Here is a 23,899-nt window from a genome sequence, read left to right as displayed (position 1 = left end):
GGTGCGCGTGCGCGCGGGGCCCGGAGCGTCGGCGCCGCCGCTCTGAGCGCGGGGCGTGCGCGGAGCCAGAGCGGCCGCGGCGGGCGCGGGGCCGCCGCCCCCTCCCTCCCCCCCTCCCCCCCCCTCTCACACGCACACCCATACCCGCTACGCGGCCATGGCAGCGGGCGCCGGGCCCCCCGCGGCCGCCCCCGGACACGGCTGGAGGAGGAGGAGGACGGCGCGCAAGCCGCAGCGGCCCGTGGGATAAGGCCCCGCCGCCCGCCCGCCCCCGCCGCGCCGCGTCCCCTCCCCCCCTCCCCACCATCCCCACAACGCCGCCGCCTCGTCGCGGAGCCGCCGCTGAGGGGCCGCCGCGCGTCCCCCGCCTCGCTCCCTCTCGCCCGGGGGGGGCTCTCGGGGCCGCTCCCGGGCTGGATGAATGTGGGAGAAGATGGAGACCAAGACGATCGTCTACGACCTGGACACCTCTGGGGGGCTCATGGAGGTGAGGCCCGCGGCGCGGCGGGGCTGGGCCGGGGAGGCCGCGGGGCTGCAAGATGGCGAGGGACCCCCCCCGGCGCCCCCGTGGCCTTACAAGGAAGTGCGGAGGGACGGAGGCGGCCCCCGGAGAGGCCCTGCCGGACACGGGGCAGGCTCGGCCGGGGCTCTGTGTGTTCCCCGGCGGGCCCGGGACTGCTGTCTCCGCGCTGGGCACGGGGAGGAGGGCGCTGGGCCGGGGTCCGTGCAGCCCCTCAGAGCCCGCTCTGTCTGTTGTGTGTGCATGTGCAGCAAATCCAGGCCCTCCTGGCTCCCCCCAAGAGCGAAGATGGGGAGAAGAAGAGCAGGAGGCCCGAGAAGGAGCCCAGGCGAAGTGGCAGGGCCACTAACCACGATAGCTGCGATAGCTGCAAGGAAGGAGGGGATCTGCTGTGCTGCGATCACTGCCCTGCCGCTTTCCACCTCCAGTGCTGGTAAGGCTCGGCGCTGTCTCCCTCCGGGTCTACCCGGAGCACCTTCCCTCCCAGCCGCTCCCGCTTCCCGTTAGGTCTCGGGGAGGGGGGGACGCGGGGCCGGGCGGAGCAGGCAGGAACAAAAAAGGAGGCACAAACCCCACTTGGGTCCATCCTCCCCCCCAGGCTAATCCCCAGCGGCCGAGGTGAAACCTCCCCCTCCCTCACTGCTTTCTATGGGGCTGGGGGGGATCCGTCCCTCTCCTTTCTTTTTGTGCTGAGCAGCGGGCAGAGGCCTGGAGGAGGAGCGAGGCCTTTGCCTGCGCGGCCTGGCTGCCTTGGTGCTGCCCCTGCCTGGCCTTCCGCCCCCCGCCAGCGGGTAACTTCCCTTCTTCACCCCTTTCCAGGGGTGCCTGGCCTGGGGGGGACCCTCCGGAGGGCCCTGGCTGGAGAGGGAGAGGCGGTGGTGGCGTCTCTGCACCAGGCCTGACGTTCCCAGCGCTTCCGTGCTGCTGCAGCTGCTGGGAATAATGGAGGTTGCTGTCTCTGTGTCTCCCTGCCTCACTGTTTACAATATGGCGACCTTCCTTTAAATTATATTTTTATTCTCAGCGCCATTTTGGCTGCATATATGACTCCCAAGCCCTCGCAGCGCTCCCCACAGTATCTCGAACGTGAAAAATACCTTCCTTGTGGAAATCCAGGCCTCCAGACTTTAGCACTGGCCGGGTTTATTCCTTTCCCTCCTTTTTTTCCCGTCCCTCCTGACTCTTCCGACCTGCCTGTCTCATCCATGGGGGTGTCCGCCGTGAGCTGGGGGGGCTGTCGGGTGCTCTTGCTGGGAGTTGTGTGGCTTTGTTGATGAAGGCAGAGCTTTCTGCATGCAAATCCGGGTGCCGGGGTGGGAGCCGAGGCGCATGTGGAGGCGGTGGCAGAGCTCGAGGCGGTGGAGGCTGCAACGGGAATGTCTCTTGCTGCCTTTCCCTCGCAGCTTCCCGAGCTCTTGGCACAAAGCGACCCGCCAAAAGCAGCCTCAACTTTCCGCCCCAAAGTTTCTCCCTCCCTTCACCCGGAGCCTGGGCACATCCGAGACCTCTTTGCCGAAATCCCCCCCTTTTCAACAGTTGACACAGGCGGGCAGTTTGTGTTAAATTAGCGCAGCCAGAGTGGATAATGGAGTGGAGGAGGGAGCAGGGCAAGTCAAACAGCTGGAGCTCGGGCGTACAGAGTATTCTTCCTTAGGGGAGATTTTTTAACCACATTCCTTTCTCTCTTTCATGCTTTGGAGCTTTGTTTGCCACCCTGTTACAGCTGTCTCCTCTGCTTTTTTTTTTTTTTTTTATTATTTTTCTGTTGGGTTTTTCTTTCTTTCTGATTTCGATTTGCTCGATGGTTATTCTGCGTTTCTGTGCTAATTGCAGGTCTGTGAACACTTATTTGAACTGGTTGCTGATACCAGGGGAGCTGAGTGTGTGGTCACAGTTGTGTAGGGAGTGTCCCGTTAGCAGCGCGTAGCCCGACAATGCTGTAGTGTGCAGCCATGACATCATCCCTCCTACCCTGAGGAAGTGCTACTGGTGGTAGTGCAGGTCCTCTAATATTTACTAGGAGGATACTAATTATCATTGTTTTTTGCCCAGTGTTTTTGATGAGCTTTAATTTAAGGGTGGTTTTATTCTTCTGCCGGGCACGGTTGACACATCCCAAGCCTTCTCTTAGTGAGGCTGGAGCAATGGCTAAAACTTCACTTTGGAAGTGGAAGAGCTGTGACTAAGGCTGTAGAGTGACTCTGAGTCCTGATTAAACCTGACCATAGGTGAGACCACTTTGTGCATGGCTGAATTTCATGGCTTAATTTGGTGAGTTTTGTGTAGTTAGCGAGTGGGAAACAATCATGTAAATCGGATACCTGTAAAGCTTTGGCTGTACCCAAGTTAGTTATGTTGTAATTATTTAAAAAAATATATCTTTGGCTACCTAATCACTGTTCAGAACAGAAATGAAAGAGGCAATTCTGTTCATTGCCTTTCCTGGGGGTTGTCTCAGGCAGTCCTTTCGACAGTAGCCCAGACCCTGCTGTGCGAGGTGGCACAGTGTGGAAAGGCTTCACTTGAAGGCCTCCAGCTTGAGCTTGGTTCTACCTCCTTCCCTCTGGACCTCTGTCCAACCCTCAGCCATGGCCTTCATGTGACCCAGGTGGTCTCAAAGGGATGCTCTGGTTTTGTTTTTGTGTTTTCTTCTCTTTACCTCCTACATCTTGCTTAAAGTAAACTTCCGTTCTGGATATAAACTTGGGCATAAAGGCAACACTTGCCATTTCCTTTCTGCCTCCTTTTTTTAGTTAAAGAATAGCAGCTGTAATGCAAGGCTTCATTTTAAGTCATTTGAATAGCAGTGCTGGAGCACACTAACTGATTTGTGTTGACAGCTTACCTGTTCTTTAAATGTTTATTGTAAGCTTTAGTGCCAGGTTGCATTTATTATCAGTATAGCATAAAAGAAAACAAAAGAGCAGCTCTTAATTGGCCTAGGATTGGTAATAAGTTGATTAAAGCTGTATAGGAGAGGCCATATTATAAAAGAAAAGGGGTAACAGGGGTGTGATTGGCCCAGCTCAGTGGCCCAGGAGGTAGTTTTGCTCCTTCCTGCATAGAGAAGGTTCTTCTGTGTCATGTCGTTTAAACCTGTAGCAAGTAAGTTGACTTTATTAGGTAAGTGTGTGGCTCTCAGACTTCAGCAGTTTGCCTTAACAGGTTTAGTACCTAAACCTGTTGTCTTCTGTGGAAAACAGAAGGCACTTGGCCAAAACTCCCAAAACTTTCCGAATCTGGTAGTATTAGACAGCTCTGATGGTAAATAACAAGTTTTGTTGATACACTGTGGAAGGACTGCTCTCCTGAATTAATGTAGGTGGAAGTGACTTCCCAATTCATCTGTTGGGGTGTCAGCTCTTCCCACAACTCTGTTTTGTAATCTGTAGTTCAGGATAAAGCTGCTTTAGGTACTGTGAGAGTCCATGGGTCGGGAGGGTTCCCACCCTGGCTGCAGATAAACTGACCTGGTGGGAGGGATACGGGAAAGTGTAAAATCCCTTCCAGATACTTAGTTTCAACATACTTGGATTATTATCATAGTCAGATGACTCTCTTCAGGTTTGAATTTACAGAGAGAGGTTTTTTGGGTTCCTAATAGTTGTTGGAAACAGAACGTGGCATCTTTGGCTCTGGGGTCGATTTTTGGTTCTGCTGTTTGCCCATAATCTGCTGCTTTGGGTAATGGCTTAGTGTGTATTTCCATCCTGATGTTCTGCCTTAGCCCAGGCCCCTGGGGATGGTGCACGCTCCTTCTTTACATGATTGAAAACGAATTTTCCAGTAGTACTTCTATTCTTTCCCATTTATATCCTCCTCCTGGCTATGTGATTGTTAGAATTCCCTGTGTTTTCTTGAGCTTGTAGTAAACTTGATTCACGTTGAAGCGGGTTTGCAAAGTGACTGATGTTGCAAATTCATTACGGCTTCACTGAAGGATTAGAAAGATCCCCGGGAGAGGAAAAGTTTAGTTAACAAGTTGGGGGAGGGGAGTGACAACAGGAGGGAGAACCAACACAGAACAGTTTTGTGTTTGGTTTTTTTTTTTTTTTTCTTTTCTTTCTTTTTATTTTTTTGAAAGTCTCCCTGCCCGGGTTTCTGGTTGGAGGAGCCCAAAAGCGCCAACCTCTCTGAATGCTGCGGTTCAAGTCCCTCTTGTAAATCTCAACGCCGCTGGCTGTGCAGCTCTGCTGGCTTGGCAGAGTGACCTCAGTCGCCTAAAGCTGACCAGTTATGTAAACAGACAGTACCAATTTTGTGGCACTGCCCAGCAAAAAGGTTCCTTGTAGCTGCCGGGTTCACCCCACGGCTGCACTGGGAGAGGCCGCGTCCGTACCAGGGCCTGCAACCTCCATCAAACCTTCTGCAACACCTCCTCGTGTTTATGTTTCCAGTGTTTGGCTCATTTCCCCTCTGATTTGGCAGTCTTCACCGAAGTGCTGGTGTCGAAGAACAGGAGTAACAGAGCTGCAAAGAGCAGCAGAGGAAGCTAAACTGGAGTTATGCATATTTTCTATGAGTCACATTGTTTTAGTGGTTCTAACAAAGAATGGAAAAAAGTTGTGTTTGGCTGGTAGGACATCTGATAACTCTTTCCCCACCTTGTTCATATTCTACTTTATCTTTGGCATTTGGTCTGGCTTTGGTTTTTCACATGAATATTTGTTCTGTGTGAGGGGAGCAAAACAATGGCTTGTCTATTGTCTCAGCTAATCCTTCTCTTAATGGTCATCTTGGGCTGCCTCAGGGGGTTCAGGTGAATCTTAGAGTGATCTGAAACATCTCTTGCTTCAAGGAGTAGCAGGATGTCTGTGAAGGTGCTGGAGAGGTGAACTTCATGCCTAATGGTGACTAGGAGCGAGCTTTCAGTACATCGAATTATGTAACAGCTTCAGAAAAGCTTGTAGTTTAAGTGCAGAAAGTTTTTATTATGAGGCTTTCTGCTTGGTTGGGGGTTTTTTTACAGTAAATGACTGGCAAACCCCTACTTTAGTGTTTATAGAATTGCTTTTGAAGGTCAGAGTAAGCTGTTCTGTTCCCAGTAGTCATTTAAATGTATCTGTCTTAACTGATACTTTGTTAAAACAATGTTGGTTTAAGTATGTGCTTTAAAAAAAAACAAACCACCAACTTTTTGTTTTTATGTATATCTGGTCTGATATTTTGGTAGCAGTGGGGCCAGAGTAGGATCCTAAGGCAGAAGGAAGCGATTGCACAGAGGGTCACTACGCGTGCGCCTGCATATGTGGTAACATGATCAGTCTTGGCAGCTCTGCTCTGCAAAGTTGTGCCAATGAGATTTTTCACTCTCCTTATTTTGTCCTAAATCTCCTGATGCAAAGGCAGATAAGGTCAGCCCAAATCTTATGGACTTGAGCTGAGGGCACCAGAAAACCATTCGCGGTAATAATTTGATGAACTCGTGATTTTGGGGGTTTGCAAACCACCATTCTCACCTGTGCGTGTGGATGTTGCTTGCATTAAACTGAGTGTGAGCAGATTTTGCAGTGTGGGCAGGAGTTGGGCATTCAGACTGAGCCGTGGATCCCTGCTGCCATTCCCAACATCAGTGTGGATTGGTAGAAGCCGTGCACTGGGATTCTAAAGTCGAGGATTCAAAGTTGAGGAGGGCGATGTTTAACTGCTTCATTTAAGCTTTGCCTTCAGACATGGCTGCTGCCTGGGCTGGTGTGATGTCAAACACCTGCATTGATCTGGAGCTGTTTTAAAGGGCACAGTACAACACTGAATAAGGAAAGTTCTCCATTGTTTTGTGCCTTGGCTTGGGAAAGTGCCAATTTTATGTTGACCAGGACTTGTGGAACTGAAAAGTCTTTTTTTTTTTTTTGTGCTGCTATGGGGTCAGCATCTGAGTTGGCTCCTCAGGATTAGGAGGATGCAGCAGCTTGCTTGAGGTAGGGTTCACTGCTTTGTTCCTGCTGCTCCAGAGCTGGTCTTTCCTGGTATGTCAGCCTGCAGGCATGACTCATGGGAGCCTTTCACAACAAGGAAAGGTCTTCCCAGAGGAATTCCAGCTCCTCCAGGCATTTGCAAAGGAAATTCTTAATTGGATTAGATTCATAATACTAATCTGCTAATGACTGTTTGTTATGGAGATCTTGGAATTATCTTGTAAATATATTCACCTTCTTTTAGCTCGCCTTCTGTCTTTTTATCACATACAAGCTCAGTGTTGTTAAGATTGTACAGCCGCCAGCGGATCTGATAGTTGGGAATGGGAGGACTCCTGTGTTTATTACACGAGATCATGTAATGCTCGTAATTATTCCCTCTTTCTCCATTTCTCAGTGTTGTTTTAGGTGGGGTAGTAAAAGGGAAGCAGAGATGATTGGCACGCCTGACATCCGGCTGTACTTCTCTTACCGCGGGTGTGAAGGACATCCCGGGTGGGGAGTGCCCCTGTACAGCTGTCAGTGACAGAACTGCGTATTTATAGCAAGAATTGGGCCTAAACATGCATTTCCCCCCTAAAACAGACCTTTTTGGGTTGTTGGTGCTGTTGTTGTGGTGTGAGGAGCACCTGCAGGAGGGCAGGGCTCCTGTGTGTCTTTATGTAGGACAGACTGAGTCAATTCGAGATTTCGTCGTAGCGTTGATGCTGAAATAGTTTTTCAACACCAACGTCAGTTCTTCCGTTTATTGACCCACACCAGTGGATGTTAAAGTGTTTTTGTTGCTAGACTGATTCACTGATATGTGTCAGGTTCTCGAGTTTTTCCTGTGGTCTGGAGCCCTTAATACTTGAGTCAGTAGCAAATAGCAGGAATCTACTGTGAAGAAAGGGAACATTTACTTCCAGAGTAGGAAAGAGGTGCATCTCCCTAAAAGCAAGTGTGACAGTCTGATTATTTAGGGAGTGCTGTCTGTTGGAATATAAATCATGTGAGAAGGATGTACCCATTTTGTTTTTGTTTTTTTTAAACCAGTCAGGAAGTAAGCTTGGACTTGTGAAAATGCAAATGTATGCGGGGATATAACATGGCTTTGTTACAAGTGAGTGTAGGCAAAAATGTCTTGCCACGTCAGGTTACTGGCTAAACTTGTGATTTTTGTGACACAGATTGTCAGAGTTGGCTTTTCCTTCTTATAGTAATCGATCTATGCTGTGTCCAACTCCACTGCTCGCTAGATGTCTGCCCAGCTTCCTCGAAGGAATGCTGCAGTATCCAGTAACTCTGTAAGCTGAGTAAAAATAGTGTTGTAGCTTCCCTTTAATAAAGGGGTTGACAGATACCGGTTGTAATGCACTCACATACCTTTTTAGGGTATGGAGTAAATGCTAGAGCCAAAAACGAAGAAAAAAAAATGTGTATAAATCATTGTTCCTGTTGATGTATCAGATCTTGAGCACAAAAGGCAAAGAGCATCTCGGCCAGCTGGGGGAAATTGAGCGCCTGAACCCAACTCTAACCCATTTCTGCTGACGTGTGCTCTGCACGAGTCACTTGAAGCAAACTAGATGGAGCTGGAGATTACCGACTTTGAACCCTGCAGAAAGCAGTGGCCTGAGGATACAATTTAGCAAGCTGAAAACCCCATGCTGAATTTCTGGCAAGCGCTAGTGATTGGTGTGAAACACCTGCCTGTATAGCCTCTGACTTTGGGCACGGCATCATGTGAACTTCCCAGTGATCTCTGTCTAGAATAGCAACAGGAGCAAGATATGAAGGTGATCTGGAAAAGGCAGAAAAAAATGTATACCCTACTCTAAGGCTTTTTTTTTTTTGGTGGATATTTCTGTCTCTGCTCTTTTTTCTCTCTCCCCCAGTGTTCTTGGGAAAGCCTAGTCCACATGTAAATGTCAGAATTACACTTCACTTGTGCCTGTGTGAAGACAAATTCATGCTTTTGCTTTTATGGATCTGTCCTTCATCCTCTTCTAATGTGCTGCTTTCCTTTTTTCCACCTTATTGCTTCTGTCCTTTCACCCCTGTCTCCTTTGAACACATTCAGCATGGCTGGGGCTGAATGTGTTCACTTCTCAGAAACCTCTCAGACCTGTGTTTTGATTATTTTTTTCCCACCAGAGATGTCTCTTCATTTATTGTTCTTTAAAGACAAAATTGGATGAAGTGATTCTCAACAGGGCTGTGTTGTTCCTCAGCCTTCTTTCTTTTCCCTGATGCTGCCCTATGTGTCATCCTGCTTTGAGAAGATGACTTCTAATCTGTTAAGAAGATGGTGCTGTAAAGATCTGAACACTTAATAATGAACCTGGACATTGAATTCAGGCTATTGTTACTATTGTCTGCAGCACAGGCATGAGTGATGCCTCAGAAAGAAACAGGAGTCAGAATGTGCAGAATGTCTGAATTTCTGTGTCTGACCCACATTTTTCGAAGTCAACAATTCTTCCTATAGGTTTCCATGATTTCTGCTTATAGATACAAAGCTGGATGGTTCCCTAAGCAGATATGTCTCAAATATCAAACTAATTAAAAAATAATAATCAAAACCCCCTCACTGCAGTAGAGGTGGTATTACACACTTCTTTAATGAATATTTATTTTTTTTAGATGTGTATTTGTTTTTATATGTATGTGGAAATTTAATACCTTAAAAAACAATACTTCCTTTATTTTTTTGTCAGCTGTTAGTGAGGGTAATAACTAACGGGTTGTCTAGGGAATGGTCAGGTTCTTTCTATAAATAGAAGTAACTAATTACATCAGGTGATCACATGTTTACATGCAGCTTATCCAGTTTATTGGACTCTCCTGCTTGTCAGGTTGGAGGCAAAAAAGTTCTTCTTCATGCCTTTGGAGGAAACTTTTCTGATTCCCCATGAACCTCAGGATTGTCTGCGCATGAGGGCACAGGGAGGAGGCAGGACCCCCAGTGAAGGTAGGAAGGGAGCTGAGGTAAGGTAGATAACACCTGCTTCCATGAGGTTGTACTTTCTCTTCCCAGGATGAGAGTAGCAGGAGGGATTTGATGAAGGATACCAGTAAATAAGTCCACTGGCTTCGAAATTTACAGAATACTCCCAAAATTCACAACACACTAGTGAAATGGTACCTGGTTCTTAGGAACATGGTAGTACTGCTGCCAGAGGCTGGAACTTGCTGTGTTGAACATTGGCTGGTATGGAAGGCAGAAATAAGCAAACAGTGAATGAAATTTCAGTGTCTGGAATAGCCAGCGATGCTGCTTCTTAAACTTTTAAGAGCTTGAGTCTTCCTCCACTCTTGTAGCATCATGTAGACAGATTATGTTAGTGTACCTTTATTTTTTCCTTGCATGCATCTTGTTTCTCTCTGTCTGCCCATATAATGGTGTTTTAATCCTGGCTTCTGTTCTCTGTCTGTTGCTGAACCCTTATTTCCAGCTCTGGCCATGCTGTTGGAAAGATGCATGCTAAGCAGATGCAGTGTTCCAGATGATGGGATAATTGGTGACCTGTGAAACGGTCATTTCTGTTCCCTTCCTTGCATAGTGGCAGCCAAAATAATCATGTTCCGACCTGTTTGGTGGTGTCCAGGTCTCCTTGCTGGATGTTACTAATTTAGAACTTTTTATATGCATGCTCAAGTTCACTTCAGTGTAAACAAAGTTGTGCTGGCTGCTGTCAAGCTTTTTTCACTGGTTCCCTCAGGACTTGTTGCACCACAGGTAGAAGTATAGTGGCTGATGCTCTGTGTTTAATGTGAATTGCACTGCTGGCTTCAAATAGATATAACTTATAAAATATGTGAGCCTAATTGAGACCAGAAAGTTCCTGAAACTGTTACTTTTAATGTGATCGGGTCACGCTTAGAGGTCTGTAAAGACCAAAATTATGCTGGGTTTATCTGAAGTTTGGCCTCTGCATTGGTGCTTGAGAAATCTTTGGCTTCTTCAGGAAGATTGTTCCTCGTACAGCTGAGTGTCATGGTTTATCTATGTTAACGAGCAGAACTTGGAGACTTCGCTGAATAATTTGCACTAAGGAATAATCCTGACACTAGTGGAAGAGAGGAGAGATCTGACAGTGTTCCTGTTAACCATGTTTGAGGTAATTGAAGTCTGACTTTTGTCTTCAGAAAAGAGTAAGCTCTGCATTGATTGAAGAGTACAGGAGGAAGGTAAGGGAGTTGCAGTGGGGAGGAACTCAAAGGGAGCTGCAGCTGTTGGCTTGTTTGGTGTGGTTTTATTCTGTATAAGTTGGAGGTTCGTGGTGCTGGGTTCCAGGTGTCCTCCTCCAGCCGGGTTTTGGAGCAGCTGTGAGCAGAAATGTGTAACTTGGGCGCAGTAGAAATGTTCCAAAGAGCTGAATTTGTAAATGATGCAACTTTCCCTGTTTCTCAATGGGGCTCTTGTAATGCACTGACAGCGAGGTTGGTTTCCTGGTTTGTTTTAGCTGCCATTGAGGCCCTGCTGTAGGAAGCCAGGGAGCCTTGTTCTTTATGAAGCTGGTAGAACAGCTGTAGCTCTATCCATCATAGGGATAAATAGGAGTCCGATAGAAGAGCTGAAAGCCTTCTTCCTTTAACTGGCAAACATAACCAGCATCCTTCATTATCAACCTGTCATTGAGTCTTGGTAAGTTAATGAAAACTTTTCTGAGAAGGAAAAATGTGTTTGCCTGCATATTTTCGTAGGGTCACTATTTTCCCCACACACACAGAAAAAAATATTTAAGTCCGATTGTTGAAAACAAACTGACATGAAAGAGAAGTTATTGAAGAAAGCTTCACCAGACACTGGTTTGTTTTCTTGCCACCATTATCCCAGCTGGTAGCTGGCTGTATCCTGGTGGGTCCAGAGCATGCTTTCCGTAGTGTCAGCGTGCCTTTGACGCAAGATGGCCTGGAATGCTGTGTGTAAATAACCTCAGGTCTGCTTATAACTGGTTCCTTTGAGAGCTGCGGCCCAGTTTGTATTGGAGAAGGTGCCATTCCTTGGAGCATTTGTTTACCTATTTATTGAGGTCAGCAAAGTGAGGAGTAATTACAGGATTTAGACTAACAACAGGCATCTGATGTATGAGAGCTCCAGAGTGTGAAATTGAAAAGCTAAGTGGCTTCATGCTATCGTTTGCTTGATAAAAACTCCTAATATACTCTTGAAGATTTTTTTATTTCATCATAGGCATTTAAATTTTATTTAAGGGAGGATTTGCATAGCGTCCTGACGATGGCAGAGTAATGCTTGACAACACATCTGATATGAATTTCAGAAGATACTAAACTTATTTAGAAAAAGCCATGAGACTGGTATTATGGCAAGTGACTCCGTGTCATTGTATTGGTTTTGACTAGGCAGTGATAAACATCTTCTTTTGTTTTCAGAGGCTTTGTATGAGTTGATCTTCCAGGTGTTTTTGAGTCAGCGTGTGTTTTTCAGGGCTGTCTTTGTCTTAAATCCAGAAACATGTTCTGCTGAGCAGATTTGATTTGGGTCACATCAAACCTTTCAGATAAAACAGCCCTGGGCACCAGTATTGCCTGTGATGACAGAAGAGGGAACTTTCTGAAATGAAGATTTAGTGAAATTGTACCGAAAAGCACAACTGACTGGTGCGTAGTTGAAAGGAGATGTGTTGTAACTGAAGATAAAGTTGGTGCTGTACAATTCCAGGTCCTGTTGGCAGCAAACACTGGCGACTGGAGCTGTGCATGCTAATGAACCTATGAAAGATAGAAAAGGGCCGTGGTGCTCCTGCCAAAGTGCTAATTCTTACCTTGCTTATGAAGATCAAGTATCTTTTTCAGATTTAAAACTCAGTTTCTTTTATGCTTACAGTAAAAGGTTGAAGAATGTGGTCATACCTAGTCAATTAAAACAGCATTCTTTAGCGCTTCCCTGGCTTTCTGCTGAGACCCAGGCAATGCTCTGTGCTTGCTGCGAGGCCAGCAGTGCAGGAGCAGCCTTCATCAGTCTTTGTTAGCACGGCGAGCTGCCTTGATGAACAGTTCATTAACCAGGAGAGGCAGAATCAGTCTTTTAATACACTTGCCATAGCAGCTAGGCCCTGACAGTGAGCAGAAAACCTCAGGAGGCTTGTCTGAGCTCTAAAACCTTGCTGCTGGTCTGAAACAAATCTTTCCCCTCCTTCCACAGGCCTTTGGGTAGCAGCGTTCATTAAAATGCTTCTTTAATAGTACCGCGTACGAAGGATTTCATGGTTGTGGAACAGATAGTTCAAACACAACAAATGGGACAATAACATCCACATTTGAGAAGAAACCTGTTCTGACTCTTCCAGGCATCTCTCAAGGTTCACCGTGGTATTAATTGTTTCATTGTAAAACGCGTAAGATTGAGGTAACAGTTAAAACAAATAACCGGAGGCATCTGGCAGCGCGTGGATCCCTGGCACTCCGCAGGCGGTGGGATGGGGCAGACGTGTTCCCAGCAGTTCAGGCACGCTCGTCAGGAGCTTCAGAGGGTAAAAATTTGCTAGGAACGAATCAAAAGTCTGTGGTTTTTCTTCCCCTCGGGTGCTGGGAGGGGAGAGGGGAATGGGCCAGATGAATCCGTACTTGGCTCTAGCTGCAGATCTAAGAGCTCGGTTTCTAGCAGGAGTAAAACCTGAGCTATTGCAGGATGCACCTTAGGACTCAGCATGGATTTATGCTGCAGCAAGCACGCGGGGATCATTTGTTACTCTCCTCCTTCTACCCCCCTTCCCTGCTTCTGTCAGCAAAAGATTAGTTTGGGGCAGGGGGGAGTTACAGCTTCAGCCAAGCATTTGAGGCTCTGTGTGAAGCAGCCAGTAGTGGAGGCTTTGGTGCTCTCATCTAGAGCCTGATCCCTTGTTCATCCAAGTCCTCCAGGAAATGAGAAACATAAGCTGCAGGTATGTTAGTGCATATATGCAGAGCACTGCGCTTCTGGAGCGCCTGGAACACGGAGGCCTCTGAAACCCTGCACTCCTCCTCAAAATGGCTGCCAGATGTGTTGGCTCTACTGAATTCCCTGGAGCCTGACACCAGAAATGCTGAGGTTATTACCAGCTTGGTTCTTGCAGTGTTCTTCCTTCAGTCTTCCAGGCGTGGTGTTGCAAGAGCGAGCGTGACCCCGGATGGCTGCAGTACCTGCGGAGGCTGTCGCTGGCGGGCTGGTGAGCTCGGGGCAAGGCTCGCCGGGACTCTGTTTAAACAAAGGAAGCGTGTTTGTTTTTACAGTTCAGGCTTGGGAGCCTGGGCTGGGATCCTGTGCCATTTCCCTGTGCTAGGAGCAAGATTCTCGAGGAAGACAGTCTCTCCCTTTGCCGCAAAGCACAGCTCTTCCTGGCTGACAAATACTCATCCTCTCTGGTTTGTTGGGGATGGAGACTTGGGAAAGCTGAACTCAGGTTTGATACCTGTCTGTAGGTGCAATAAACTGTATAGAGACTCCTGAACTACAGTCTGGCTGTCCAGTGTGGCTCCCTGGGCCAGTCTTGTAAGCCCCTTGCTGGTGTGGCTGCACTACTGCTTGATCCCCCTGTGACCCTGTCAGTCCCAGTGGATCCCTTGTAACCCATTTCCCAGTCAGTGGGAAATGGAGCTTCCAGATCTTGCAGTAGTGCATCTATCTGAGTGTTCAGCACAAGAGAGCAGACTTGCTATGCAGCTACCTCTAGCAAAAGAAGGCAGAACTTTTAAAAGTATTATCTTAAGCCACAGTGCGTGGTAACTGGCTGTTTTTCTGCCAGCAGGTACACTTTCCCTGCCACAGTCAGCATTTTGTTCAAATAACAAATCTTAATGATAAAGAGGTGTTGGAAAGTACTTGAGTTAGTAGTAGGATCTGTAAGGAAAGTGTATCATCTAACATATGCTGCTCTGCCTTTTACTGAGGAAAAGTGTTTCTCAAAATAGTCCTCCTTACTCCTTCGTCTAATTTGCTTTGGTTTATTTCTAGCATCGAAAAGAGAATGTCATTTCACTGTGATACAGCTTTTATAGTAAGTGCAGATCCGTATGAGTAGGATGTATCCTGTGCTTCGTAGCCAAGGCAGGCTGTATATGGTGACACTTTTAAGACTATTTGGGTTGTCTTAAGATAGCAAGTGGTTTCCACCATTAACTGAGTGTGCCCAGGGATGGAGTGCATCGGAATCAGTGGGCAGGCTTCATGGCAGCTTGTTCAGTTGGACTCACTGCAAATCCAAGGGATGGAAATGCCTGGATTTATGACTGTGCTTGCTGCACAGGAATCTGTGCAGTCTTACATGGAGTAATCAAGTTATTTAAGGATGCGTGGTGTTGCGGGGGGAGGTATGTGTGTTGAACACCGGTGAATCTTCCATTTATCTTTGCTGTTCAATTCTAAGAGTGTTCTGAAACCGTGGAGCTGAAATGGGTGTCATGGAAGAATGGCTTCTTGGAGGTGTCTGGCTAAGTGGATGTATGGGCGAGCAAATCCAGGGAGCTTCACCATAAATAAAAGGAAGTGCCTGGGAGCGGAACCTGCAGAGCTGTCCTGACTGGGGCTGTGTGTACGTGAGAAGAGTTCCAGAAATAACAGTAAATAACAGTAAAGCCTTGCTTTGTGCTTCTCTTGTAGCAACCCTCCACTCAGCGAGGAAATGCTGCCGCCGGGGGAGTGGATGTGCCACCGCTGCACCGTGCGCCGCAAGGTAAAGCCTCTCCTGACAGACATGATCCCTGCCCTTCTGACTGTCCATTTGAAACCTGAATCCTCTGGTTCATACCTGCCTCTCCTCCCCTCAATGTGTACATACACTGCCAGAGTTGCTCTTTGTGCTTGCAGATGTAAAGGGCTTTGTTAGGAACAGGCTCAAAGAAAACTAAGGGGTCTTGATGAGACCCTCGTGATATTTTTTACCTTGCTACTAGGAGCTAAAACCGAAGTGCCTGATACATTCTTGCCAAGCTGTGCCTTTTAAACTGTTTTCCTTCCCCCCATTTCTGGAAAGGAGGGAGGTGCAAAGGAAATCAGAATGGCTCCCCTGCTCGAGGAGGTGAACTGTCTAAAGGCAGACCAAGAATCACGTTAATGCAGCTTTGGCATCAGGGCTGTGATTCTGGTTAATGTGTGTCTTTTAGAAATGTGACTTCACAGCAGTTGCACATCAGCAGAGGGTGAAATCACAGTGAGTTATGATTTCCTGGGCTGTTGAACAGGATGGGGAGTAGATGATTGGGCAAGATTGTGGCTTGTCTTTTTTTTTTGCCTTGATACTCCTTCTCCAGGAAGCTGTCTTGTACAATGTAAACATCTTATTGCTGTGACCACGTAAGGCTGCATAGCAGAGGGTTTAGAAACTGCACCAAGCTCTCTAGCAACTGTTGTTCCCTTGAAGTGACACCCAAAACAGATTGGAAGAAAACTCTGTGCTCAGCCTTTTGTTCCTGAAGCGATTGCCTTGTTATGTTTCCAGGGTACTGTTCAGTCATCTGCCAGCAGTAAAAATGAAGGTCACAAATAAAAAAACAAATAATAAAATAAAAAAAAAATTGGTAAAAGAAAAAAATCCCGAACTTTTCTGTATTAAAAATTGCCTGACAACACTTTGCTCCTTTTGCAGACTGTGTTAGCGATGGAGTAGATTGGTTCCTCCACATGGGTGATGCTGTCAGGCACTGGAGCAGTGCACAGTTGCCCATCCGGGGCCATGCAGCTTCCCCTCCTGTTGCAAAATGGATCTCATGGCAATGGCAATGTGTAGTTTTCCTCTGCTGCAGCTCTCCCTGCCCACCTTGTTCAAGATTCCTGTCGTCAGGAGATAGCAGAATGTTGTTTGTATATTGTGCTTGTATTCTCAAGCTGACCCTCTCGGTCCATAATGGGTTTGGATGCAGTGCCAGAGTTAATAGACTGCACCAACAATGAACAGTCTGCTGTGGAGTTTCTCAGTGTTGGTAGCAAATTAAACAGTTGTCTGATTTATCAAGCATTCAGGACTAGATGCTGTGAAATGTTGTCCTGATCTGGACTCAACATGGCTATCCCATGCTAACACTCTTCCCCATGCTTGGTTCTCTTCAGCTGTTCTGTCACCTGTACCTTAGCTGCAATCAAACTGTTCTTGCTAGGTCAAGGCTTGAATGACTTCAGTTGTAGTGAGTGGCTCGAGCATTTTCAGATGCTGTTTGTCTTCAATCACGTATTTGTCAAGGTTGATGTGCTTTGTTTGTGGCCTCCATGATAAGCCTGCCTATTCATGTCGTGCAGAAGCGAGAACAGAAGAAAGAGCTGGGGCAGGTAAATGGATTGGTGGACAAATCTGGGAAAAGGACCACCTCCCCCACCAGTGACGCAGACCTGTTGGACAGGTCTAGCAGCAGCATCAGGGCTAATGCGCATGCCAGGATCTTGGAAAGGAGAGCAAGCCGGCCTGGCACTCCCACATCCAATGCCAGCACCGAGACCCCCAACTCAGAACAGAATGATGTCGATGAGGACATAATTGACGTGGATGATGACTCTGCCATTGCAGAAATGGACTGTGGGCAGCCCCAGCTGAAGCGACCCTTTGAGCTTCTTATTGCTGCTGCCATGGAAAGGAACCCAACGCAGTTCCAGTTGCCGAATGAACTGACCTGCACCACAGCACTTCCAGGTGAGCAGTGGCTTGTCTAGTGTTGGTGAAGATGTCTGCAGTTGTGTCCTGCTGCCATCTAGCCTCATTTCCCTCTCGGTCCCATGGTAGCTGTGGCTCCAGAGATGCTCGCTGGTTAAAGCAGAGTGCACAGAATTACCCCTGGCTCTCCTGCATCTGTCCAACAGCAGGTGCCCTTCAGATGTGAGTTGTGGGGACACTGCTACTACACACCATCCATCAGCACTTGTGATAGGTGCTTCTTGTTGTCACCTTGGTCTAGGTCATCAATCTGAAAAAAAAAATCCAGTTGTCAAAATACTTGATTTGTGATGCAATAATACAGTGGCAAAGTGGTAACTAAGTATATAGGATGTCACTGAAATGATTACGTTAAAATATACCTATCTTTAAAGACTGTCACTTAAGGCTAGGTTTAGTGGTTGATAAAGGCTCCTTAGGCAGCAATATTTCTGTTTGCCTCTGCCCAAGATTATTATATGTATCTACCAGAAATTAAATCTCTGCTATGTGGATAACCCAAAGCCTTTTAAAATTTACTTTCAGGTACTAGTAAGAGGAGGAGAAAGGAAGAAACCACAGGAAAGAATGTCAAGAAAGCACAACACGAGTTAGACCACAATGGTTTGGTTCCCTTGCCGGTGAAAGTCTGCTTCACATGCAACAGGTACTTGACTCTTCCAGGGAAGCTGTTTGTTGTAGCTACAGCCTTCACAAGAGCAAAGTTCTTGCTGAAAAAAGTTGATGACCTCCATTCTCCTTCATTACTTGCTTACCATCCTCTAAACAAATGAGGGAATAAACATCTTTGCTAAATAACAGGTGTTTAACCATGTCACGTGTAGGTGTGTGGCTTCTGCAGCACTGCATGTTTTAAGATGTAGCCTGAAGACTGACAAGATTGAACCATCTTGTCTTCAGTATTTTTCTATTAAGAAAAAATTCTAAAATGATGGTGGTTTAGTAAATGGAGATGTTTGTTTATGGTTCATGAAGGAAGTATATGAGGAGGTGACCTTTAGGAAATAGAAATCTACTGAGAGATTTATAAGCCCAAGGCAAATAGGAATATTGTGCTGAAATTGTAAATCTGAAAACCAGTACAAAATACTGATGGTTTTTATAGCTGCATAAAAAAATGCACACATCAATCCCGATTCAAAATGTCAGTGAAAATGAAACCTTTATTTCAGGAACTCAGAGTGAGTTTCTCAAAGTGGGATGGAGACTCAGGTGGGCTTTTGTGGAGAACCAACTGAGAACTTTGTCATAGAGCAAAGACTTATTTAAAGCCTGAGGATTCAGGTGTAGTCGTTTTCTGGAGTTTGAGACTTGTTCGGAGAACGTCTTCTTGAAGTGCATGTCCCAACTTCACATGTGATTCCTCTGAGGAAACTTGTAATAACCTAAATCTGAGATTCCTTTTGTTCTCTGAATTTTGCTGTTTTGCTCTAAATGAATGCTTTTGCCTTGAGTTGGTCTTGCAGAAGGTCCACATGGATCAAGTTACAAATCAGAATCCTAATTTTTGATGCAAGCAGCAGTGTAGGGAAATCGGTGGGGAGAGATAAGCTGAAGTGGTTAGCCAAGCTTGCCTGAATGTTCTGCTTATACCCTATATTCTATATAGAGAATAAGATTTGTCTCTCTCTTTGCAGGAGTTGCAGAGTGGCACCTCTAATCCAGTGTGATTATTGCCCACTCCTGTTCCACATGGATTGTCTGGAGCCACCGCTTACTGCCATGCCTCTGGGTAGATGGATGTGCCCAAATCACATAGAACACGTGGTGGTAAGCAGGACTATGATTGCAGTATGGTAACCGGATGCTGGAGTGGAACCTGGCAGGTCCATTAAAGGACAAAGTACAACAAATGTAAAACAGCTTCTGAGCTCTTATTGCTCCCTGTAACGCTTGTAAAGCTCCTGCTGCAAGCAACGCGCTCTCCAAAGGAATATGATGCTGCTCTCTGCAATAAGATATAAAGATGGGGGAACTCCTTCCTGTAACTGAAGCTCACAGCTCAGATTGTGGCTCACTGACAGCTTGTTTAGTTTTTGACTGGACTCCTTAAGATCTAGATGAGCTTCCAGAACTGGGATACAAAGCAGCACAGTGCTACAAATAGGGGAAGTAATTCTTTGCATGCTTAACCCAAAAAAACTTTCATTCCAAGAGGGCGTTTTCATTTGTGGAAAAGCAGTGTACTTGAGACTTAAATACTCAGGAAACAGGGGGCTGAAAAAAAGGGCTTGTGCCCAGACAAACTGCTTCTTGAGAGCATTGATGCTGCTTAGCCGGCCTCTAAATGCTTTTGTATTCATCTCCAGCAATGTGCCCTTTAACAGAAATGGTTAGTGCTGCAGGAAACAAATAGTCTAAAGCTGAGCTGATGCTGTACTGCCAGTGCTACGAGGCGTTATGAAAGTCTTAGGGTACATTAGAGTGACCTGCAGATCCCTAACTCCTGTGGCATTATCTGATCACCCAGCTGAACCAGAAGAACTTGACCCTGAGTAATCGGTGCCGAGTATTTGACCGGTTCCAGGACACCATATCTCAGCACGTTGTCAAAGTGGATTTCTTAAACCGAATCCATAAGAAACATCCTCCGAATCGCAGAGTTCTTCAGTCAGTGAAGAGAAAAGGTTTGAAGGTACGTGTAAACTAGTAGTTCTTGGTGAAAATCCCTGTGTATATGTTCTGGTTTGGAAAGGGAAACCAGCACACCCCTTAGGGATAACCCCTTGGGGAAGGAGGAAGAGGGTGGGGTCCGAATGAATGTGTTTTTGAGAGGTCTGGGAGTCAGCAGTTATTTTTCACTACCTGTAGGATTTAAGAAGCTCTTTTTCCTTCAACAGTAAGGCTCAACTACTACAAGTAAGCCTTTAAATCTAGCACAACCATAGAAGGTACAACACTAAACCTCCCAAAGGTGGCCCTACAGTGAGATTTGGGCTGCTATGTTTGGTACCAGGGTGCCTGAAAACTGTCATACAGGCTTCCCTTCTTACTTGGCTTTTTTTGCGTGACTTCTCTAATGCTGCAGTCACCATGTTGTACTGCAGTCATGCCTGACCTAAGGGAATAAAACCTATTAATTTCAGCATGGCTACATCAATTTAAAGTACTCAGTCCTTGATACTTCTAATGTACTGTCTGCAGGGCTGCTTTGGGTGAGAAAGCGGCAAACATGAAGCGTAGTGCTGATGAGGCACTTTGTTTAAGTAGTCATTCTTGAGTAATTGTTCTCATGTGTGATCTTCTTTCTCTGCAATGTAGGTTCCTGATGCTATAAAGTCCCAGTACCGGCTTCCACCCCCGTTACTCGCGCCTGCAGCAATTCGAGATGGAGAGTTGATCTGTAACGGGATCCCCGAGGAACCCTTGCAGAAGCACCTTTTGAACACTGAGCACTTAGCCAGCCAGACAGAACAACAGGAGGTAAATGAAGTCAAATGCTTGGACTCTGTGTTTGTAGCTGCTTTGGTACAAAGATCCTCTTCCATTTCAGTCATGATGGCGCAGTTGTCTAGGAAACCAGTCTCAAACTCATGTCTGAAGGTGATAGCTTGTCTTCTCTCTGACACCCTTGCCCATTAAAACTTCACTTTGGCTTTCCAGGTGAGATGTAAAACTCCTCATTTGACACTTCAGGGAAGTGGTGAAATAGTCTTCTGGCCTTAAGAGTAGAGTTGAGGGGTTTCCGTCTAGATGTCATCTTTATTTCCTGGTTGAGGGGAAATACTTTCCACTTTGATTATGTAAGGCTGCTCTCTGACACGTTTATTTATATGTAATGTCACGTTTCTGGACCGCTTTTTATTGTGGATGGAATTGGACATGTAAATCAAGGTCAAATGAGTGTTTAAATCTTGTATGAAACTTCTGGCCAGATTCCAGTGTGAAGGCATGTTGCATTGCAATCAGTGATGAAGTCCTTCTGTTAGCTCAGATAGGATTCTTCTGTGTGGCAGGTGCACATCTACCGTGGAGCTTAAAACTTTGAATAAATGTTTTGCTCTCCCTCCACCCTCTGTAAAAGCAAAGGTGCTCTCCACCCCAACTTTGGCAGGTCACTCCCTATACGTGAGGTAGAGCAGCATTTCTTTCCAGCATACTGTAGAATAAGTTGGAGGATTGTGTTTGGATAGAAGCCCAAATTAGTGAAAGATATGTTTGTAACTAGCTGAAAAGTTGCAGCACTTAACAAGTGAAGAGAAGGAGGAGTTTGAGAGTGAGGAAGTAGGTCTCAGCCCCTCTCTATCCTGTCCCCAGCATGGAGATAAACAGTACATAATTTTGGTTGCACTTTTGTACCTCTGGACAAAACTTTCTCCTGATTGTAGATGAGCACCAGAGCAGTTCCAGGCTGCATCTGAGCAGTCAGCAGCACAGTGAAGCAGCTGAATTTCCTTGAGCTGGGTGAACGATGGAGTAACTGTTGAGGTTTGGAGCACTGCTGCCTCCTGAGCTAACCTGCACGTTTTTCTTCCTTCCAGTGGCTCTGTAGTGTTGTTGCGCTCCAGTGCAGCATATTGAAACATTTATCTGCTAAGCAGATGACTTCGCTTTGGGACTCTGAACAAACAGAGAAGGCTGATATTAAGCCTGTTATTGTGGCAGACGGTTCACTCGCCAACCCTTACCAGGCAGCTGACAAGGCACCCACACCTTCCCTCTATTCCATGTCATCCTGCACCTCAGGGATTACCACCCAGAATTCCTTGAGCTCCTCGCAATCCCAGCAGACTTTGTCACAGGAAGATGTCAACTGCAGCTCTTGTATAGATAAATCCAAGAAGGTGTCTTCTTGTGGGACTTCGAATGGGCCGACAGCCTCTGACATTAAAGTGAATGGGCCTAATTTCTATGGTGTTTCGTCTGAATCTTCAGCACAGTTGACTGACTCCCAGAGGCTAATGGGATCTGGGAACACAATACCTGTTTTGTCTCACCGGCAAACGTGGCCTCGGCCCCTCACACCCCCGGCGAGTTGCGGACTTCTGAATCACACCATTGGAACTATTGTCAAAACAGAGAACGTAACAGGACCCGTTTCTTGTGCACAAAGGGGTTCTGCGCCGGTCACGAGTTTGCCTACGTCCATATCGAGCTCCTGTGCCAGCCTGGAGACCACCAGCACTTTGCAAAGGAAGAATGTGCAGACGCAGATCGGGCCGCCGCTGTCGGCAGAACTGCGGGCCGGGGGCTCCCCGCTCACCGCCACCCGGGCTCTCACCCCTCCCCAGGCTGCAGGAGATGGGATCTCGGCAGTTGGGTCCACAAACAGATTCTGTTCACCAGCACCACCTTCAGGTACGTGCTGAACTGCTGACCTCGGCCCCGGGGTGAGAAATGTTCGGACTAAGCCTCATTCAGAGCCTCAAGGCTGTAGCAGTGTGTTCTTGTTTAACTGGGAATTGGGCTTTCTCTGGAGAGCCAGGAGAAGTTTATCAGGTCTTCTCTGTCTTAGGTCCCTTTATGGGAGCCACAGGATGTATTTTTGCTGGCAGCATATACCTGAGAGGGGAGCTCTGTCCTGAGAAGCAGGATAGTAGGTCAGTTTAATTCTGGAAAGCAGTAACTTTAAATCATTTGGCTGCTGCCTCGCTATTTCAACAACAGCTGCTTTAAAACCCCAGTGCTGCTGTAAAACTACTGATTTGTTTCAAATGGCCACTTGGATTGCAAGGTAGTCAGTCCCTCTCACAAGAGCAGCTCTCTGGGATCTAATCCAGAGTTCAGGCAGTGGTTGTGTCCCCTTGTACAGGTGTAGTTGGAGTCTTCAGCTGCACAGCCTTGTTGTTGGAAAAATGCGGGCTTGGGATCTGTTAGTGTGATACAGGGTAGTTATGGACTTGGATATGCCAGAGATCCTGGGTTGTCCCCAAAAACCTTGCTAAATAATAGCAAGGTATACAATAAAGTGTATATACCCATTTTTCAATGTAAAAACATGAAGTCAAAGATGTTGATTGATGTTGAAGTCAGAGTAACTGCCCATAGCTCAGATTTTGCTAGAAGCAGCTTTCGCTTTCAGCATTCTCTTCTTCTGCCCTTTCCCCACACCAGCTTAATACTCAAACTAGCAAACCTTTTGTGCAGGTTGGGTGGAAAAAGTCACTGAAAAACATGCAGTAGGACTGTCTGCCACTTCTCATGCAGTTCCAAGCTGCTCAGTGTCAGGCTTGTGTGGAGTGGCTCAGGTCTGGTGATTGCAAAGCAACAGAGGCACCATGTTTTTATAATTCTGTTTAAAATTCCTCAGTGAGTAATTTCTGAGCTTTGCCTCATGTTTGCAAGCAGTCCCCAGGGTACTTGGCCTCCTCACTTATTGCTGAATAAACTTGGTTACTCTGAGGCTGCTGCTTTGACCATGCCCTGCTTAGAAATGCAAGGCTGGGAGAAGTTCTGGTAGAGGAAATTAGACCATATTATAGAACACTTCTTCCCCGTGGTTTGAAGAGCCCTGCAAACCATACATAATTTTACAGTTACTTAAGATGTTAAATAATTGCCTTTGGTGCAAAGCTTGTGTTCTACAAAATGCAGGTTGAATCATTACTTGGTGCAGTGTCTCTTGGGAAAGGTGTAGATATGTAGGTTTTCCATCTAACACAATGCATATACATGTTTATAACAAAAATTATGGTGTGCAAATTTTGTTGCCAAATATAAATCACTCATGACTTTTTTTTTTTTTTGCCACAAATTTCAGGCTTATAGTAGTTATAAGCAAACCAAGTCAGGAAGATCCAGTATCAGCAACACATGAGAGGGATTTTATTTCTTGGTGTTTGCCATTGTTTCTTTCAGCTGCGTGGCCACTGCCAAAGCAGAAGGATTTTATTTTGTAA

The 23,899-nt window shown here is 46.5% G+C and overlaps 1 protein-coding gene across 1 annotated transcript in view; it reads left to right on the top strand.

The window, feature by feature from the left end:
• The first annotated feature begins 329 nt into the window (after window positions 1-329).
• Window positions 330-23,899, top strand: part of PHF12 (PHD finger protein 12) — a 32,036-nt gene continuing 8,466 nt past the window's right edge. The window contains exons 1-9 of the mRNA XM_027660359.1: window positions 330-487; window positions 772-953; window positions 15,020-15,092; window positions 16,652-17,039; window positions 17,586-17,706; window positions 18,698-18,830; window positions 19,531-19,695; window positions 20,322-20,483; window positions 21,542-22,358. Of these exons, the coding sequence (XP_027516160.1) occupies window positions 422-487; window positions 772-953; window positions 15,020-15,092; window positions 16,652-17,039; window positions 17,586-17,706; window positions 18,698-18,830; window positions 19,531-19,695; window positions 20,322-20,483; window positions 21,542-22,358 (2,107 nt within the window). The 5' untranslated portion in view covers window positions 330-421. The remainder of the gene's footprint in view (window positions 488-771; window positions 954-15,019; window positions 15,093-16,651; window positions 17,040-17,585; window positions 17,707-18,697; window positions 18,831-19,530; window positions 19,696-20,321; window positions 20,484-21,541; window positions 22,359-23,899) is intronic.

This window comes from Corapipo altera, unplaced genomic scaffold (genome assembly GCF_003945725.1).
Source record: "Corapipo altera isolate COAL_440 unplaced genomic scaffold, ASM394572v1 271, whole genome shotgun sequence".
Classification (NCBI taxonomy): domain Eukaryota; kingdom Metazoa; phylum Chordata; class Aves; order Passeriformes; family Pipridae; genus Corapipo; species Corapipo altera.
Note: the sequence above shows the minus strand (reverse complement) of the source record. Positions and strands in the feature narration are given on the sequence as shown.